Below are 21,064 nucleotides of genomic sequence, written 5' to 3'. Positions count from 1 at the left end.
CATAGGACTAGCTAAAAGCTTGTAACGTAATCAATAGCCATATTAGAATCATCCAGTGAAGTTTTTTATTAAGTAATGGGACAAGACCCTTGTTGGGTCGTCGAACTATGTCCATCGACGTAATTAACCTGACACTCCCACGTGACTTCACGATAGGAATCTGGCAAGGAGTGGCAGACCTTCCGCACGAGGTATAGGGCATTAACAGTTGAAAATCCCACGTCCCTTGCACGAGTCAAGAGTCAAGACGACACCGGGGCAACACGTGGCTGAGTGCGTCGATTCTGCATGGGCTAACGTGGCGTGTACCCAGAATAGGCTCGCATTCCTAGCGTCCATACTTGTTCGCCAAGCGCTCCCTCAACGTGTCTCCGGTCTCGCCGCAAAAACAAGAGAAATGAAATCTCCCTCACTTTCTTGAATGAATGAGCGGAATTATTTCTTGAAATCGTGAGAGGGAAAAGCAAATCTATGCATATTAGTCTAGCTCCGAACCACTAATTGTACTAATAAGAGATCGCTCAAGCTTTTCATATTGTGTGCATAAACACTATATCACTGACCCTAATTGAATTAACTGAGTAGCCAAGCGCGTGATTTCAATGCAACGAATTTTTATGTCAATCACGAAGAAGCTATCCACTTAGAGTAACTTGTGGGAGGCGCATCATCCGCCTTGTGCATGAAGCCCGTATTCAATGCACGTGGATGAGGCAACTTGTAAACTTCATAAAAATAAGTTCAATTGCAAAAAAAAATTACCTAATTCAATTTTAAAGGGGGAAAGAGAAGCACTCCATAACCGCAACGTTGGTCACACCTGCAATCCCTTGTAATAGTTCCCAACTCAGTGTTATCTCGCACCGCTTGACAAAGAAATTTGACCAAATTCTTTTATACGAAATATCTCCACTCAATAGTTTAAAACTTTAAAAACAGACTTTTTACCATGACATTTGAGTCAAGATTCGCATTATTTATGCTCCATGTTTATTTTGCATGTAGGGTTCCTCATTTTTCATAGGTATCCTTAACGATTTGCACATAATATGGAATGTTAAAGTATTACCGAACATGAGTCGGATACAGATTTACACAAACTTCATATATGTACTTCTAATTCTAATAGTTGAAACCTTTTTAGCAATTCAGTAACGATGCACAGCTAGAGAAAAATTATTAGACGGTCTCCAAATCATGTAAACCATATTTATTTGAACTGCCGATTCTACGGACTCTACGGTATCCTACATAATTAAGGATTGAGAATTTGAGATGATATTCTCGGCATGATCTATAGACCATCCTGCACGAAAGGACAAATCGGGCGATCCGATCGGGCTGCAGGAGGACCATCTGAAGGTCCATGGCCCCAAGGTACATGGTGCCAAATTTGACTCTTTGACCGTGGCACAGATGACAACACGAGACCCTTTTCAAACTCTATCCCTTTGATTTTCTTTTTGCTGAACGAAGAATAGAGTAATCTCAGATTTATCAAGACCGATTAACGAAAATTAATTCATTATGCGTTGAAGCATATTCAACGACGAACGATCTTTCACTTAATAAATCAATAATACCAGTCGCGACAGAAGATTGGTATTCTACCAACAAAACTCGAATTTCATTTCCACTTGCCATTCAGTCGTTCCAATCTATCTCAGCTGATACAGATGGCCCTTGCACTTTCAATGCTCCAAGCGACAGGCTTTGAAACTGCGGTGGTGCTATGCGCCAAAAATTCCCAACACCCAACCAAGTTCGGCCCGTCGTCATTAATGCTCGGCGCGTCCGTCTCGGTGCTCTACCTGTGGGTTTCTATCGCTTTGCGCCGCTTCCATCGCTATATATACCGCTCGTATATTTAGCATCGCTGTTCAAGCATATCCTTTTCCTCATCGCACGCTCGAGTCTTTCGGATCCCGAAAGTTACACGGTCTAAAGCAAAATGAAGCTCAAGGCTCTGTGTTTTGCGGCCCTCGTGTTCGCGACAGTGTTCATCTCCTCCACGGCCACCGAGACGTCTAAAGATGAGAAGAAATGTACACTTCGCCCTCGCATGTCCTTTTGATTAATGTTCTCGCTGCGTCCGAAATTTCCCAGTTCATATTTCCGTTTATCCTTATATTTTTCTAGGTTATAACATGGCTAGTTTATGGCAGTCATTGTTGACATGCATGTGGCGTGCCAATTTGAGTTTCTCAGGGGTCACGTGTCGCGACAACGGGACACTTCTCGCTATATGAGCTACTTCAAACTTAAAAACACTTAGAATTATGAGATCATGGATCAATACGGATACATACTTTGACAGGATAAATCAAAAACTGGGTTTTGGTTAATTGATGCAGCGGAGGCCGTAGCGACCGACAAAAACCAAGACCGAGCCCGAGGTGGGAATTTCGGAGAGAGGATAGGATATTGCTGGTTCTGTGGCCGCTATAGGGGCTGTTGTTGCCATCTTGATGATGAGCTTCGTCATTAAATATACATCTTAAACTTTTGAAAATTCGGCAGAATTCTACAGTTCAAGTAACGAGGGTCGAGAGAGAAACTTATAGATATTTTCGGGGGTAAGAAAGGACTATCTGTCCGATCAATTATCGAATGTCAAGTACCGGGAACCTCCTTATTTCTCATTAAAAGAAAAAATTACTGTAGCGAAGCTTTGCCTACGACAATTGATTGAGCAAGCAGTCGCTCGGCGCTTAAGGGGCTCTTCTGCTTTCTCTAATTCTAAAATGGTTCGGGTCTACACTTTTGTTATGCTTCTCGTGGCATGAGACTTTCAAAACCGGGCAAGACAGTGTATTATACGACAGGCAGATTCCCTTTCTATCTTATGCTTTATGTATTTATATTTGATTCATTTTCTTTTTGGGGAAAAAGATACGAAAGGAGCCGCAACAGTGACTGAGAAAAACCAAGCGGCCGAAGGGGCAACCTTTGAAGACGGAAAATACTATTGCAAGCACCAGTGTTGCCACTATGGGAAGTGCCATTGCTGTAACGTCAATGGTAAGCTCACAGCGCGTCCGGGAATGGATTTCTAATTCGGCTTTTTATCCGAAATTATTGTTTCGCCAAGAGAGAGAACTTTTTCATTCTTCGTCGTATTTTATTTCTACTTGCAGATGTAGTTTATGAACTCGATGAGGCGACTGGGCAGTACGTGATGATGGGATATGGCGGCGGAGGCTGGGGAGGAGGAGGAGGGCGCGGCGGTGGAGGAGGCTGGGGAGGAGGAGGAGGGCGTGGCGGGGGAGGCGGTGGAGGGAGGGAGGCGGCGGAGGGAGGTGCCCGCACTGCACCGACACCGAGGCGAACGAGAGTGCGAGAGGGGCAAGCCGCGAACCTAGAAAGTGGTAAAATCATAGGCTGTAAACTAAGGAATAATTAGTATCGATATGGAGAGTGTTTAGGAGAGTGCGTCAAAAGTATGTGTGAACGAGAGGAATAATAAATGCATGCAAGAAGCATGCAACAAGCAAAGGGTCAGATCCCCCTGTAGTTGACCCTGACGATGTTGTGGCTCTCATGTTTCTGTACTAAAATGTCGAAAGGTGTTCTCTGTTTGCTTACTTCGTCGCCTCTTAATCCTCCACAGCCAAATAAGCAGACAGCTCGATCCATACCTCAAACGACTCAGACTTTCGTCGCGCGGTTCATTAACATGTTGCAATAGTTCTGGCCGTTATAACTTAAATTGTTTGATCACGTCCCTAACAATGGTACATATTGAAGTCTTGGTAATTTTGGTGGTTCGATAACATGAACAAAGATGACGTGTCTCGTCTCAGTTTGGACTTGAGAGTACATACGTGAGAGGTCCCGTTTAATAACTCAGTATTATATGTGAACATGATGCTGGTCATTGCATTCAATGAAAAGAAAAGCAACAAAGACCTCCTCTACTGGGGTAACAATTACCAGTAACAGAGTATATAGAAGATGCAGCAGATGACGACTCTTCCGGAGATCACACCCTTGATCGTAGACGGCACAATCTGATGACCGCCATGCTAAAAACCTGGACAATGCTTTTGGACCGTCCAGCCGAGCTCGGGCCTGGTAAAAAAATTTCCACGAAGTGTTTGGGCTGGGAATAGCGGTTTCCTTTATGAGCTGGGCCCCAAAACAAAATCTTGCGGCCTGATGCCAAGCGCCTTCGCGCTCGCCCAAGCCTGTCGACCAGCCTAAGTGATCCGAAGGCAAAAATATCAATGGACCGCTTTTCGTCAAGTATCTTATTTTATCCGATTCATAATATCATCATATTCTAAATTTGGATGGGCTGAATTGTTATCTTGACGGATCTTTTCCACCAAGAGTGTATTGAATCACAACTGAAAATATTAAATAAAGTCGAGTGAATCAAGGTTCGACCATACACATACAAGCATCTTGCTTTGGACTTTAGGCACGAATTAGTTTAGACCGTCCGGATCTTTTTCTAACAATAGCCCTCCGGCGAGGACGAGATTCTCTCCTTTAATCAAACCCTCCCCGTCCTCCTTTTCAACCCCTTCTCGCGTTCTACAACGTGGGAGGATCGCTATTCTATTCCACCCCTCGCAGAAGGGGCGCGGGCCCCGCGCTCCCCGCCCGCAGGACCGGCCCCTTTCGCCGGTCAAAGCGATCTGTTCTGTCGTTCTGGTTTTCTTGTTGGGGGGAATCGTGTCGGGCTCGGACTGACTCGCTCGCTCGTTACCCCTGAAAAGTCAACTTCATCGGGCGCGGCGGGGGACCCGAGGCGTTGAATCTTTACTTTCGCGATCGTCGAAAGGGCATTCGGCACGTCGAATTAAAAATCCATGCGAACGAGAGCTCTTCTTGATTCGCGTCGTGCTTCTTGGGAGCGTGAGGTCGGCCATGGCGAACTTCCACGACAGACGTCAAAACTGCGCTGGAGGTTCTCTCATCCAGGATTTAAGGTTTAGAGACTTATTGACTTTTGGAACTGAAATGTCTTGTGTTAAATCGTTAAATGTCGTGGACATGAGCTCAACTCGAAGCTAAGCTTTTGAGAAAAAGAATCGTTGTGCACTCAACTACGACATGGCAGCGGGGTCGTGGGTCTTGACTTCAAATTCCTTACACCTTGTTTCGTGCGCTCATGTGTTTCTTATGGCTAGACTTGGTTTTAGCCATTTTTGCAACACCCAGCACATGCAAAATTAGGCAACCAAGAACGCCTCGATTATAAATTGAGTATGATTAACAAGTGTCTTCAAGGCACTCATTAGCATGAGCAGGAAGAATATTTTTTCTAATTATATTTCTAATCGATAGATTACAAGTTTTGAGCATCGCATACATCCAAACTTAAGTAATATAAACATAGGCGACGTCTATGTTAGGAGCCATCAACTGGAACACTAATTGAAGGACCTTTTTGCCACCAGTACCAAGGAAACCACCGCACAAATCAAAACTAGTATGCTATTTGTTCATACTCTTTATTTGTCCACAGACATTGGGCGGATTTAATCTATCATCATAACCTCCATACGACATAACTAATGTTAGAAAAAAAATTATCACGAAAAATTTTAAATTATTATACTTATGATAAATTTACCCTCAGACTAATTTTTTTATTACAAAAAACTTCAAAGTGGTACACCTGCAATAAATTTACTCTAAACCGGTATATTTGTGACAAATTTACCTCAATCTAATTTTTTATCACAAAAAAACTCTAAATCAATACAATTATAATAAGTTTAACTCGGACTAATTTTTTAACCATCACAAACTCTGAATTAGTACAGTTACGATAAATTTACCATTTGTTATTAAATTAATATCATAAAAAATCACAAACCGGTATATTTATAACAAATGAATGGTAGAATCTTAAAATGATACATTCGTCAATTATTGTATGTCATCTAACTTAGCAATAATTTAACGAAAATCAACGAAGATTAAAGTTTGTCACAAGTATTAGTGTTAATTTTTTATGGTCAAAAAATTAATTTATAATAAATTTATTACGAATATACTAATTTATAATTTTTTATAATATTAACTCTAAAAAAGAAATATCGACGGAAAAGAAATTAGAGCGCAAAAAGAGCGCCATCGCTATCAATTTATTGAGGAGGAGTAGTTCGAGAGCCAAAATACATGCACATGTAGAATTTGAAAAGGGAAAGAGGGGATAGAGAGTACTGAAGTTGTGGCCCTACTTTTGTAGTTTTTTGGGCCATCTTTTATGATTAACACAGGGACGTACAAATTGTTGGGGTGTCCCTATGGACTTGGCAGCGGTCGAAACATCCTCTTGTGAAGCAATCATAGCTCGAATTCGCGAATAGGACAGGAACTTGTTTTGGACCTTTGGTAGGCCGAAGGTCCCAGTCATCCGCACCAACACTGTTGCGGCAACGCTTGGCTGGGTTCTTCATCTGACATTTGTGCTTTGTTTTGTGGTAGACGACCACGCATCGTAGTCTGCCGCAACCGCACAGAAAGTGGGGGCGAAAATCTTGTTGTTTTCTAAAAAGGTCGGTGTCCTCTGAAATTAAGGGTAATTTTCCTTATCAAGTTACTTTCTAAAAGACAGAGAAGCTCTTCTCTATCGAAGAATTTACAAAGAGAAAACCTAGATTTGAATTTTCCCGGACCATGCACGAGTCGCGAGCTCATGACCACTGCGGGTGGCGTCGCAGGGCAACACTAGATCTGAAGTCGCCTAAGGCCGGTGACCTCGGAGCCAACATCTCGAGATCAGTCCAACTCGCGATGGAGTGGTCGGGTCTCGGGATGTCGTTGAAGGCTCGACGGTGGGTGGATGAGCTTCTACGGGCGGTCGGCAACGTGCGGTCCCATGTGATCGAGACTCAGGTCCTCTGTTCATGGATTGTGGGCGTTTGTGTCAGGGCGCGCATGCGCAAGATGGAGGCCATATCTAAGGGTAGAATGGGTAATTGCGGATGAGAGGAAAGCCAAAAAGAAAATGGAAAAAGAAGAGGAATAATGGAGAACAAAATTGGCCATTCAATTGGTTCAAAGATTGCGGGGCATTCACCTCTTTGATGGAAGAACTTTAAGATGTAAAGTTACCTAACTAAATTTAGAAGTTCTCATTCCTATAGGAAATTATACTCCTATAGGAAATTATACATATTACTTCTCTTTATCAGTTTATCTTCCAATAAAGCAATGATAAATTTATGGGTTTGCGTGACTTATTAAGATATCCACGTGTATTACTTTGATATTCAATTTTCAAAATACGAGGAATGTATATCATGACCTTATACCTTTAATATGAACTAAGACTTTGTCAAAAGTTTACATGACCACTTAAATTGGTACGAATCTCAAGTCATGGCATCCAGTAGATCTCTTCTTCTTCTTTTTTCCCTCACGTAGTTTTCTACTTATATCTTTTCAGTCTGTCATGTGATTTGGGTGATCTTGCTCCTTAATGAACCGTGAATCAAGCACGCCCTTACGTGTCGTGCATCGAAATGGGTTGATTAGGGTTTTTTTTTAAACTGGATGGTACGATCAATCTTGGAGAAAGAGAAGGACCAAACAAAATTACGAGACGGATCAGAGAAATACATTGCTTGTGGGGAAAGGGAAGACGACTTTGCGGATCCAGCAGATGCCGGACAGATGTTTCGCTGCCGTGTACATTCTCGCTGTTTACAATACCAAACTCACCCGACTTTCTTCGCCCGATGAACGCCACAGAGATGGCTTTACTTTTGCGCAGCATTCGCTTAAAGTCTCCCTCGCATGCACGCCATTGAATTTTGTCTCTTGGAATCGGGCGAGTTTGGTTTTCCCCAGACCTGTCAAAGCCATGCCCTCCGTTTGAACGGCAAAAAGAAAGTCGTTTGGGTCGCTCGAACGCATACATATCGTGTTTTTCTTACATCACGCGACGGCGGCACGAGAAGGGTCGAGGGTTTTGTATAGGATCGGCGCACTGGCTACAACTCACACGGGCCGAACATTACGATTGGAATTGCGCCGGATGCATTATAAAATATTCTTGGTATCTGATTAGAGGAACCGGAAACCATTGACTCTGGTGGGTAGAGAGAGAGAGAGAGAGAGAGAGAGAGAGAATGGGGGGAAGACAAAGAGAAGCGCCCCAACGTGTGAAACAAAAAGCGGGCTTCTCGTTGGCCCACTCCCTTTGACAACAACATTAACGGGAAACGCTCGTCTTCTTCTTGGGGAGACACACCCTCTCTCTCTCTCTCTCTCTCTCTGTGAGAGTGTCCCTTTATATGTCCTTCGTCCTCTGGAAACTCGAACGTTCGTCGCTTTACCGTGGCCTCTCGTCTCCCTCCTTCGATCCCTTCGAACTTTCTCGCGACCTCTCCCGACCCGAAGAGCAAAAGAGAGCCCGCCGCAGCAGCAGCATCAATGGAGGACAGAAAAGGAGGAGCTCTCCTGTCCAACTCGGCGCGCCACTCGTCTCCTTCGCCTCCGCCGCCGCCGTCCGTGGAGCTTCTTCTTTCGGGCGGTGCTGAGCTAACGAGGGAGGCGTCTCTTCTGGTTCAGCCGCAAGACGCCGTGGGATTCGGCCTCGAGCGAGCTTCTTGCTTCTGGTGACATGGTGAAGAAGATTTCACCCACCGAAGAATGACCCAAAAAAAGCGAAGAAAAAAAAAAGAAGGAAAGGAAAATTCAGCGGCGTACATGGGAAGGCCAGGCATGCATTTTGCACCATTTTTGTTTTTCTTTCAAGTTCGTACCCTCTCTCTCTCTCTCTCTCTCTCTCTCTCTCTTTCTTTTTCTTTTTCTTTTCTTTTCTGGGGTTGGGATTTGTAGCTTCGGTTCTTGATTACTACATACATGGGAGAACGGAACGGAACGGAGCGGAACGGGGAGGGAAGGAAGCCGGCGACCGGACAGCCGCACGTGGAGGTGTTCGGTTTCGTAGAACATCGATCGAAGCATGTTGATCATACAAAAAGTAAGAATAATAATACTCGACCCGGTTTTCCGGCTTTCTTGTTTACGATGATTCGGCTCCCTCTTCCCCCCAGGCTGTGCTCATTTTTCCTTTTTTTTCTGGGTAAAGGCGCAGGCGAAAATCGAATTTGCCCACTTAATTTTTTTTTTCTCGCCCCCGAATTTTCTCGTGCCGTCTATTATAATTTATTGGAATTAATGTGGGAAATTTAGTTGGCAACATAATAATATGTATTTGGACTATACTGTTGGTAATCGGTTGGTAGGGGGCATGTCATATGACTCGAGAGTAGGAACCAACGCACGATTTGTATGTGTCGCAATTACATCACCGGCGTCGTTTTCGTGGGGGTGGGGGTGGAGCCATCACCCACCACCATGAAATTTTATTCATTTTAGCCTTTCCTTGCGGGGAGAATTAGTGCATTATGCTATCTAATTTTTATTAGAATAATTCGCAGTTTGAATGAGAACAAGCGAAAAATCGATGACGAAATTGATGGACGAAGGGGTGGGTGGGTGGGGGACTTGACCGTGAAATTGATGTCGGGGGAAATTCGGAAATTAGGAGGTTGAACAACTTGGTAATGAATACAAGCGAATGAGTAGGGAAGAAGTTCGAGTGGCGGCGTATTCATTGGATTCATGCACCCAAGTCAATCGTAGCGACTAGTTAACTAACAGGAAAAATGATAATATGTCGACGAATTATGATTGATTTTAGGTGGACATTGACGCTGTGTTTCTAGAGCGTCCGAAGAAATTTGGGGACGCGGTTATGAATCGAGATTAATTCTTTGATGCATTTTTTTGGCCATTCGCCACTCGTGCAAACAACATACTAAGTGCATCGAAGAGGAAAGAAGGTGTTCCTTTTATGATTGGGAAGTGTTAACTGGGTTTTATTAGGCCGAGTATTTTGCCGAGCGAAAAGTTCCATCCTTTCATAATACGACAGCTTACATTATGCCTAAAGGGTAATCTGTATTTGACTTCTGATCTCCCTTCATAATCATCGAGCTCGACCAATTGAAACAAAAGCCTCTTCACACTTAAACGACCAGTGTACCTGAGATCAATCGAGACAATAACAAGGGCGACCACCGCCACAGAGGTTTTCTTTTTCATTCCTGACCTGCAGAAGGCTTTGCTCTTGAAACTAAACTTGTTTTCGAGTGCAAAGGTAGTTGTGATGCCGAAATCCAAATCAAATCCAAATCAAACCCGTTTCCGACTTTGCATTGTGGTGGGAACAACGACAGTGCTTAGGAGGTCACCGAGAGGTTAGTAAAATGTCGAAGGCTTTATGATCTTTGAACGGCGTTGGTTTAAGGAAAAGATCCTACGACCGGGGGGTGGGAGGGTTCGATCGCCGCTCCATGTGGGGACGAACCACGCGCGCCAAAGCCCACAGCTCATCCACGTTTAGGCCCGAGAACGTTCGTACCAACCATCATGCGAGCCCATGAAGTGATCCACATGGATCTTCCTCTCAGCCCAGCGAAACGAAAACCGAAACCGTGCGTTGCGTTGGTGAGTGCGAGTGAGAAATACGAAATTCATATCTAAATGAAAAAAAAAATGATACAAGTACTCTCTAAATTTTGATTTAATGTATATTGTCATCTTTAATCTTTTAATTTATTTAATGCGATTAGTGAATTTTAGCTTAATGAATAATATTATTTTCAAATTTTTTATTTTTCTAATGTGATCTCTAAACTAGGAATTATATTGAATATTTTCTAATAATTTTATGAAGTACTTTAAATAAATTAAAAGTTCAGTGATAACATTAAGCGTTGAGTCAAAATTTAGGAGCAACGCTGCGGAGATTAAAAGTTGATATTAAAGTTTATAATATTATCTCTACATATATTGTGGTTTTTCTGATCATGTCTGAATAGAAAAAATATTAGGTAGTACGGCCCGGAAGCCTAGTCCATCCCCACTCGATGATCGACTGGGTTCCACCGGATTTTTCGGGGAACGCGTTAGGGTTTTAAGGAGGAAACTTGCGAAATTTTGGAAAGTTTTTGCAGACGTGGGTCCAGCAAAGTGAAACGACTCTATAGTCTTGCATATCATATCTGCCAAGATTTTCTGACATCTCTCTCTCACCAATCATAGTCATCATCGCCATCTTCTTCTTTCAACCTAACCAGAGGAGCCCGCTCCTCTCTCCTGTTATGATTTCGCAGGAAGCCACATATGTAGCCATTCACCGCGCTTCAACCTTTGTTCCTTCGAGACTCTTTTGCTGAGATCGAGCATTGATTCCGAGTCCGCTCCACTCGAAGCGCCAATCCGAAAGGTCGTGTGCACCGGCGAGTTTCCCGGAACGATGGAGAGAACCCACGAACGTGGACTCCCTCGCCACTAGCGACCAGCCAAGAGCTCAGGACAAGAACGACACTCTCGGCTTTGGGAGGCTCGTCGGAGCGGTGGTCACGTTCCCAACTTTCTTGGCCCGGTCTTACTCTAGTCGACCTAGGCTTGGATTGCCTCGTCGCTCTCGAGCTGCAACTCCTTTTTTCCCACAATAAAAGGCCGTCCTTGATGCAATGGACCTCAAGCTTGATGCCCATTTCAGCATGGTTTTTATTCCCGCCACCCATGAGTGTGAGCTGCTAGGCCTTATGAAACTTGACGGAGGACACGTGGTTCGACGAATTCCCATTGTTTCAGCTTTGAAGAGGCTAATGTAGCCGTCGCAAGAGAGTGTCGAGGAGTCGGGGACGGTGATATCACGAATGTTAGGCCGTGGCCAATGGTGCTGCCGGCGAACAGGGGTGAGGACGGCGAAGACAAAGGTGGTAGCGAGGGAGAGGACGGTGTTGGTGTTGCCGTTGCGCATGCGAAATGGAGCCTTGTACAAGGCATTACTTTTGTCGAATTGTTGAGTTTTGTTTAAGAAGTTTCGCTTCTGTCCTTTTTCTAGTTTGGAGTACTGGATTGACCACTAGTTTTCCTTACTTTTTAAATAAGATTTCATGATGATGGCCGGAAAGAAACCATTGTAGCGTGGCAGTGACTAGGGATGTATATTGTTGCCAATAAAATATTAATGAAGGAGCTTCATGGGTGGATCGTGTGAAGGGAGAACGAAAATGAGTCATGCAAAGCAATGAAAACGAGAGAGCTACGTATGTCGGGATGGACGTCAAGCTTGCTTCAAGGACGGCCTTTTAACGTGCGAAAGTCGCCGGCTCATTCAAGGAGTTGCAGCTCGAGAGCGACGAGGCAATCCAAGCCGACTAACGACTGGGCCAAGAAAGTTGGGAATGTGACCATTGCTCCGTCTAGCTTCCAAAAGCCGAGAGTGTCCTTCTAGTCGAGAGCTCTTGACTGGTCGCAAGTGGTGAGAGAATCCGTGTTCGCGGGTTCTTTTCGTCATCCCGGGAAACTCGCTGGTGCATGCCAAGTCTTCGATTGGAGCTTCGAGTGGACTGGACTCATAATCAATGCTCGATCTTAGCAAAATAGTCTCGAGGGAACATAGATTGAAGAAGTGACTGGCTATATGCGTGCCTTAAAACTGGTCCAGTTAACGCGGTTCTCCAGAGAAAGTAATGGGCCCCATTCACTTACGTGGCTCCATGTGTAGATCATTGAATGGGGATGGATTATGTTGACCTGGAGGGGACGGGCCACCAAATATGTTCTTGAAAAGAAGATGGAGAAATCGATGGTCCCGTCACACCATCACATCAGCTTGCGGAAAGGACAGGAAGAGGCACCGACCGAGCAATGAAATGATTCGTGAGGGGGAGCCCATCTCGTCGCTTTCCCAAAAAGTCTCTAAACGTATCACTTTTTCGAAACGCATTCGACGATCGACGATTTCAATCTTTAACCCGTCAAGACCGACAATCACGGAACGTTGTAGAAGGTGTTGTTTTTGCTGAGTTGTTGAGTTTTGTTGAAGAGGTTTTTGCTTGTTCTCTTTCTGGTTCGGAGCGTTGGGATTAACCCCCAGTTTTCCTTATTTTTTACTTACCGTGTACCTTGTACAATTTGAATAAGATTTCATGATAATGGCCGTAAACAAACCATTGTAGCGTGGTAGTGACTAGGGATGGATTTGTTGCCATCAAATATTAATGAAGGAGCTTCTTGGGCGGATAGTGTGAGGGGAGCATGAAAATGAGTCATGCAAAGCAATGGACAGGAGAGAGCTACATATGTCGGGATGGACATCCAGCTTGAGGTCCGTCACGTCGAGGACGGCCATTCATTGTGAGAAAGTCATTGACTCTCTTTCAAGGAGTTGCAGCTCGAGAGCGACGAGGCAATCCAAGCCTGAGTCGACTAAGACCGTGTCAAGAAAGTCGGTCATGTGACCATCGCTCCAACGAGCTTCCCGAAGCCGAGAGGGTCGTTCTTGTCCGAGCTCTCGACTGGCCGCAAGTGGTGAGAGAGTCCACGTTTGTGAGTTTTCTTCATCGTTCGAGTGGACCGAACTCAGAATAATGCTCGATCTTAGCAAAAGGGTCTCGAAGGAACGCAGATTGAAGCGCGGCGAGTGGCTATGTGCGTGACTTCCTGCAGAATTATAACAAAGGATAAGCGGCTCCTTTCGTTAGGTCGAATGAAGAAGAAGATGCGTGAGAGAGAGATGTTTAGAAATTTTAGGAGAGACGCAAGAATACCGAACCGTTTCACATTGCTGGACTCAGCTGTGTAAGAAAAATTTCAAGTTTTCTCGAGTTTTCCCCTTATAATCCTGAGGCGTTCTTCGAAAAATCCGACTAGATCCACGGACGCCAAGTCAATTATTGAATGGGGAGGGACTATGCTAATGTGAAGGGACCAGACTAGCTAATGTTTTCTCGCAAAGAAGATAGGAGAAATCGATGGCTGTGACGCCGTCCCGTCACATCAGCTTGCAGAAAGAACCGGAGGAGGCGGCTACCAAGCGATGAAATGATCTGTCAGGCCATCTCCTCGCTTTCTCGAAAAGGATTCCCCCATGATGACCGACAATCAAGGATAATTCTTGCCTAAGGACGGTGAGATACATCTGCTAATTTCACTAAGCTACTTGTTGAAAATGAATATCAACCATCAGAAAAACGAATTTATGTGGAGGCTCCATTAATTTTGTGAAAAATATATAATTTTAAAAATATTTTTCTAAAAATAATCGCCTATTTTGATGAAAATAATTAATTGATAAATAATATTTTCATTATCGACGACAATTTATATGTAAAGATAAAAATATTTATCGTTTGCTTTTGTAAACGATAAAAGTAATATTTTCAAAAAAATAATCTCCAAATCATTTATTTTCCTCAAATTAAACATAGGCATAAAATTGATTTGGTTTGCATCTTTCTATATTGTAACAGAGACCAAAAATATTTCCAAAGTTCAAATTTTTGCACCAACAACATTTCATGAACAATCATGTCTAGCAACATTTCATGAACAATCATGTCTAGCATCATATATGTGTGCGTGTGTGTGATGATAGCGTATTGTCAAATGATGAAGAAAATAACAATTTAATTCATCAAAAGTCAAAACAGCTCTTTTTTCATCTCTCCGAAGTGGACATTTTTAAATAGTATTTTATAATTTTTTTCTTTATTATTTTTTATTTCCTATTTTCCTTTCATTTTGCTAGTGAGGGCCAAGAAAGCCTTGTTGGCCGCTGGCAAGGGCTGCCTTGCCTAGAGCCGGTGGGGCCGTAAGCATGGCAAGCCCTTGTCCTCGCTTAAATGAAGGAAAATACAAGGAAATAAAAAATAAAACAAAATAAAACAAAAAATGTTGAAAATTTATTAAAGTATTATTAAAAAAAGTCCATGACAAAGCTAGCTATATTATCTTAAATGGACGGGCTGTAACACATAAAATTGATGGTATCCATATCGGTGATTTCCGACTTAAACTAACCTGGATGAACTAAATTTATATAAATGTAAAAAGGTTTATGACTAAATTAATTCAATTAAAATATTTAGAATTAAATTGATACTAAATTAATATAAATATAATATGCCTACTACTTTTTTTTTGTACTTTTCCTATTAGAAAACTGAGTTGGCAACCGGAAAAGCTTATGTGGATTAAATGAATAGAAAAGATTTAAAAGAAATTAATAAAATAATAGGCAAGCTAGGAAAACAAAACCTAAACAATAAAGAAATCCTAGCCCAGTCAATATTGACGACACCGCTCGCCACCATCCCAAGATGCCTCCTAAAGCTTGATCATTTAGGGTTGCGAGATGTCAAAGCTCGAGCGGTCATGGCCACAAGCACGAGCTCTACCGTCATAGCGGTCATGGCAGCAGTGGCCTTGAACTCGAGATATGGCAGCTGTGGCCGAGCTTGAGACGGGTATGGCTCCCATGAGCTAAACTTCACTACCACGGTGGCCATGAAATTTCAGGTCGAGCGTCCATCGCCACAATAGTCTCGATCTAGTAGCCATGTCCACAAAAGTATAAAAGCTTGGGCGACTATGAGTCGGTGACTACGAGATTGAGGTCCCAAACAGAAGAGATTGAGCTTGCGCGAGGGCCGGCTAGGGGTTTTGAAGTCAAACAATGTCTTAGACAAGTAGAGAGGAAGAAGAAAGCCATTGATTTTAACCAAAAAATTTTGTGTTTCTGCAGATAAGAGATAACATTCTAAAAAATGAAAGAAAAAAAAAATTCTATATGTGCACTCCAGGTCACCTTTTCTAAAGTCCACATCAGCAATTTTAAACCACGTCAAGTCCGAATCGGTGATTTTCAATGACTTCAAGCCAATATCAGCATGATCCATCGTCAAAACGGCACAGAAACAACCGGTGATATATTTTAAATGTGTAAGGACCATTTTGAATGAGAAAAGAGACTAGACAAATGGTTTTGGTGAAGCAAAATTAGAGGAGATGCTGGGAAAAGAAGGAAAGTATCTCATATAGAACGGTGGAGCAGATCTGGAGGGGTTGTAGGTAGACTTTGACTTTCTTGGCGGTGCCTTGAGGAAACCCAAGGGTACGTGCTTCAGTTGCTCCTCTCCCCTTTTGTCAAACTCTAGAATTAGAAGTGGTAGGTTCGTGGCCTCTCACTTACTCTTCTCAAATCATAAGAATCCCTCACCGGCAATTCAAACGAGAGAGAAGAAGAAGAAAAAACAATGAAACCACTGTGGATTCTAAATCAAGAACTGGCAATCATCCATGCCACCTCATTCACCGTACTCGGGAGTGGGTAATTTTTTGTCGTATGGAGAAGAAAACTTTCGCGAGATATAAAGAAGCCCCTTAGGGAATAAGAAAACAATGAAGTGCATCGTCGAAAGGGGCAAGTTACTATCGGTCCCTCTAGAGACTACTGAAGAAAATCCGATCCGGCTTCAAGCTGGGTGACTTGGCTTAGAAGACCGATCCTCGTCGAGAGGGATGGTCGTGTACGTGACTTGGCACCAAAGAAAATGAAGAGGTTGGGGGCGACACAGACCGCCCGTACGCGTCCGATCATGGCCATGATTGGCCTAACCGAGCGTTGTCACAATCTTCATTCCCATGCCAACGCCAAGGAGCAGTGGATTGTAAGCGAAAGCATAGCTTTCTCTCATCTTTCCCTAAACCTTGTACCCGTGATGCAGATCTACTCAGCTTTCTTCCCGATTAATTATTATCTTGATTCAAACCGGTTTTCGCACGTCTCCTCTGGTCAAACTAAGGCTACACCGCCCTCGCCAAGGCCATGAGAATCTCTCGAAAAGGAGCCTCGTTTCTCATCAACTCTACATCAACACTTCTAACATCGAAGAAATACTTCAGGCATCAAGCATAAGGGTGAGCAAAAGGAACTGCTCGGACTAAATCAGACTGGCCGGTTCTAAGCGAGTCCCGAAAGAATTAATCTAGTTGTTCCCAATTCTAATTTTTTGAAACCTTGGAATCGATTTTATTTCGGTCTGATTCTAGTTCCATAAATGAAATTTCCCACTCTGACCGATCTGATTTGAAAAAAAAAAAAAATCTTACAAATATGTGAAAACTAATAAGCCCTAATTTATGTTATGCTATTTTACGTTTTGTTAAAATAGCTTCTTAGTATTGATTTAGAATATGGTCCCCAACATCGAGAGTTATCGATGATATCAAATTCACTTCACTGCCTCAGTGATGAACCTATAGCGGAAGGAGACGCTACATCCTCACGTCACGTAAGCTTTCCAAGTATCGCCTTTTGGTGTCCAAAGGCAAGAAAAAAAGAGACGGGAGTCCAGCAACAGCAATAGTTATAAAAACAACGAGTAAAGACAAATTAACATGCAAATAGAGAGAGAGCGCGCGCTAAAGGGGTGTGATCATTTTATGAGAATAATAATTGGAAGTTTATGCTTGGAATGTAGAGCGGGATAATACAATGATGGATAAGAAAAAAAAAATGCATATGTTCTATTGGCTCATTCAAAAATCGATCACATTTAATTAGATATGTCAAATATCGATTATAGGTAAAGAACCGATCTGATTAAATATGAAATATTTTGAAATTTCAAGTGCGAATTTGATCTGGATACTAACGATAGGATAAAGAGTTGAGCAGGTCTATAAAAGGCTCAAGGGGAGAACCCCCACTGGAGTGAGAACTTCCCAGGGGTGAGAGTCCCCAAGTGGGTCCCCGTATCCCGCCTCTCAGAGGAGAAACAATACTGAGAGGAGTAAGGAGTATATAATTTGTTAGAGGGAAAGAAAGAGCCCGTAATATGGCAAAAAGAGCGGTGGTTTGGATCCTAATCTCCTTAAATGAAGATGGTACTTAAGGACCATGTGGTGATTTGCCGCAAGCAAACCCGAGCTCTAACTAGCTTAAATGCCAAGTTCCACCAACTGAACGCTAGATCATATTTAATTAGATATGTCAAATATCGATTATAGGTAAACAACCGATCTGATTAAATATGAAATATTTCGAAATTTCAAGTTGAAGTTGATCTAGATACAAAGAATAGGACAAGAAGCTCTCGATGCATCAACATCATCACCACTTGAGTTTTTTTTTTTTTTTTGCCCTTGAGCACCACTCGAGTTAAAGTCAAATTATATATATATATATATATTAAAAAAATCGTTACTTTCTTATTTCTGCTCCCTTTACAAGATGCGTTGAGGATTACGCAGGATCGCGAGCGGCCCGAGTTCAGTGCAAGACCGGCCCAAAATGCCGAGCCGGAGGAGCGGCAGCGTCCATTTGTCCGTACGCGGGAGAGAGGCCGGAGAGAAGACGTCCCAAAAAAATCAGGCGCGCGGGGGCCGCATCTCGGCGGAGGACCACACGTGTCGCGATCTGAGGGCGAGCCCTCACCTTGCTCTGCTGGGGCCGACTGTACCGTAGCGAGATGCGTCCTTCTCGGGAGGTAATTGACCACGAGGGAAGCGGAGCGGAGCGAGCGATCGGCGAGGAGACACGCGGCGGGCCCGCGCGCGCACGATCTGACGAGCCGAGGGGCCCCACCCTCGCGCCAGCTCGCTTCAACTTTCGGGGGGGTCCCCACCGCCGGATATTTAATTCACTGTTTTATTCGGGGCGTGGGGCCCGCGGGGCTGTAATTCACGGGAGAAAAAATCATCAGCCGATCGGATGCACTGGTGCCGCATGCGTCGGGGCGTCGAAAAAATTGTCTCGAAATAGAAAACTGACACGGATGGCGGCAAAAGGAAATTGCGACTTATTACGTGTCGCGTAAAAATCTATGTATGCGTAGAATTTAATCGATCGGTTTAAGATGGCGAACGAAAATCGGTAAAAAGGAAAAAAAGTAACGTACACAACTGGTGTCCGATCTAAATTGGTCAGGCTACATGAGGATCGCTTTAGATCGGAGAAACCGGTAAAATCAATCACATGCGTGTGGGTATGGACCCGGAGCACTGAAAGCAGGACGATTGAGAAGTTTGAGTACACTGATTTGGCAGCCTCTCTTTTTACTTTTTCTTTTTTGGCACCAATCACCTAACGCGCGTTTTCTACTTCCAATGCCCATTATAACCCCCCGCAAACTTTTTTGTTCTGTCAACCCTTCTTCTTTTTCTTTTTTCCCCCTTTTGTCCCCGATATGTTTTCACAGGAGTTATATTTTACCATCGGTCAGACCCGGTCCCGCGTGCCGTAGCGTGCCCGGGCGTACCTTGACTGTGTTTGGTTCGGGGATTTTGAGTCTTCAAAATGTCTTAAGAAAAATTTGAGGTGTTCGATAAAAAAAACTTTGACCCATTTGGGCAAATGCTGACTTTGGCATAGCTGTAAGCCCATGAAACCCGCCATAGACTTTTGACATTTTCGGAATACTAAATTAAAAGTGGATGAATTTTATTTTCAAAATTGCCTCCACCTGTATTTCACTATTCTGGTCTTGCCCTCGCACTGTTCATCTTTCACTTGGGAGATGGACAAATGCTGGTTTCACTTGGAGGAACTCTAGCGAGGGATCGCCCAACACCGGCGTCTTAATTTCTGGGGTCGCTATTTGCTTGCTTGAGGTTAGGTGACCTCGGCATCTCCTCGAGTTGCACAACCTCAGTGGCCGTCGCCTAGAGTTTCATCGGCGTCAAAGCACTATATTTAGGAAACTCAAATCATCAAAAGCCCACATCTGCAAAGGTTGTCGGGAAACCTTGATGTTGCTTTGTCTGAGGTTGTGTGACCCCAATAGCTTGTTGCCTAGGGTTTGCTCAACCTCAACAGCCCTTGCTTGGGGGTGCAACCTCAACGATGGGCTTCGCCAAGCTTTGCCAAGCTATGTCAAGCGCTACTATGATGGTTGAGACTTGTATCGTTGAGCTTGTAGCCAATCATCGAGTTTTGTTGCATGTAGGGGTATGCAAAAGAATTGGAAACAACCCGGATCGCTCAAAATTAGACCGAACCAAACTAGAATTGGCAGTTCCCAAAAGAGCCAGTCCAATTCTTGATTCCAATTTATTGATGGTGAGTACCGATCCAATTTCTAATTCGAGGTGTAGAAACGCTCATATGTTCACTTGAACAAAACTGGTAATATATAAATGTACATTTAATTTTTAAGAAAACTTTCCGACCAAAAAACAAAAGAAAATTGAAAACCCTAAAACCTAGATCTCAATATCAATTAGTTGAGTGTTCATCTAATCTCACTCTCATCTCGTCTGAGTCGCCCCTCTATCTCTCACTTGCGACCTCCACTTTCAAGCTTAACACTAATTGACTCATAGCATCGATTGTTAATTTTCAATGTGAGTTTATTTTTTTTACTGATATTGCAACTAATAATACCAAAGTTTTTATTTTTATTTTTTGCTTTACTTTGGCTTGCTAGAAATTGTCGCTCTAAGTACATGAAATTTGGTGGGATTGGTTCCATGGACCTATCACTAGACCGGACCAAACTAGTAGTCTTGTTCCTGGGTAGATCCATGGAACTATCGGGTAATTTCCGGTTTCAATTTTTCGCAACTAATCCTTAATGAACGGTTCTCAATTCTGGGGTGGGAATTGTCCACCTAAACCATGCTTACCTCTAGTTGCATAAGGGTCATCAAGCATAGGTAATAGTTGATGGCCACTGGTTGATGATTGCCTAGCTGATGAACTACACTTACCTGCCCTCTCTCCCTCTAGTCGTCTACTTACCTCCCTCTCCTTTTCTTTTAATTTCAAAGTTACTTCAAAACGAATTCACTAAAACAAATGAGTCAAACGCTATTTGCTTTTCTCATATAAACCTTCATTTAAAGATCCTTGGCAAATGGCTTTACATCCCCCGAATCCAACCAAATGCAACCATACATATGAAGCGCCGTGAGGAGCCAAGATAGGTAGTTTTCTCCTTGTCATTAGATTACTTAATATTTCTTCTTAGATTCGATACCAAAGTTTTATACGTACTATGATGATATAGATAACAACACAAATGGTCAATGAACTTTGATTCCATGTGTAATATCATCTCTAAAAATTTGAATTGGTTCAACATGGTAATATTTATTAAAAGTTCATGGATCAAATTTCATAGATTAGATTGAAAAAAATAAAAGTTCGAGGACTACATTACATATTAAAACAAAATTAGAGTATCATTTATGTTATATTCCCATTGATAATACGAATAAAATTCAGATT

At 43.0% G+C, this 21,064-nt stretch overlaps 1 protein-coding gene across 1 annotated transcript; it reads left to right on the top strand.

Moving 5' to 3' along the window:
• Nucleotides 1-1,893: 1,893 nt before the first annotated feature.
• Nucleotides 1,894-3,600, top strand: LOC120286515. The gene is made up of 4 exons (XM_039298779.1): nucleotides 1,894-2,045; nucleotides 2,893-3,021; nucleotides 3,138-3,219; nucleotides 3,567-3,600. The coding sequence occupies exons 1-4, from the start codon at nucleotides 1,952-1,954 to the stop codon at nucleotides 3,598-3,600; spliced, it is 339 nt and encodes a 112-aa protein (XP_039154713.1). The 5' UTR covers nucleotides 1,894-1,951.
• Nucleotides 3,601-21,064: the final 17,464 nt, after the last annotated feature.

This window comes from Eucalyptus grandis, chromosome 1, assembly GCF_016545825.1.
Source record: "Eucalyptus grandis isolate ANBG69807.140 chromosome 1, ASM1654582v1, whole genome shotgun sequence".
Classification (NCBI taxonomy): Eukaryota; Viridiplantae; Streptophyta; class Magnoliopsida; order Myrtales; family Myrtaceae; genus Eucalyptus; species Eucalyptus grandis.
This window is presented reverse-complemented; position numbering and strand designations above follow the sequence as displayed.

Excerpts from the sequence above, each read along its gene's own strand:
- LOC120286515 (XM_039298779.1), top strand. The coding sequence starts at position 1,952 with ATGAAGCTCAAGGCTCTGTGTTTTGCGGCCCTCGTGTTCGCGACAGTG. Across the intron at positions 2,046-2,892 it reads GTCTAAAGATGAGAAGAAAT|ATACGAAAGGAGCCGCAACA; the intron begins GTACACTTCGCC and ends TTGGGGAAAAAG. Across the intron at positions 3,220-3,566 it reads GGCTGGGGAGGAGGAGGAGG|GTGTTCTCTGTTTGCTTACT; the intron begins GCGCGGCGGTGG and ends AAATGTCGAAAG.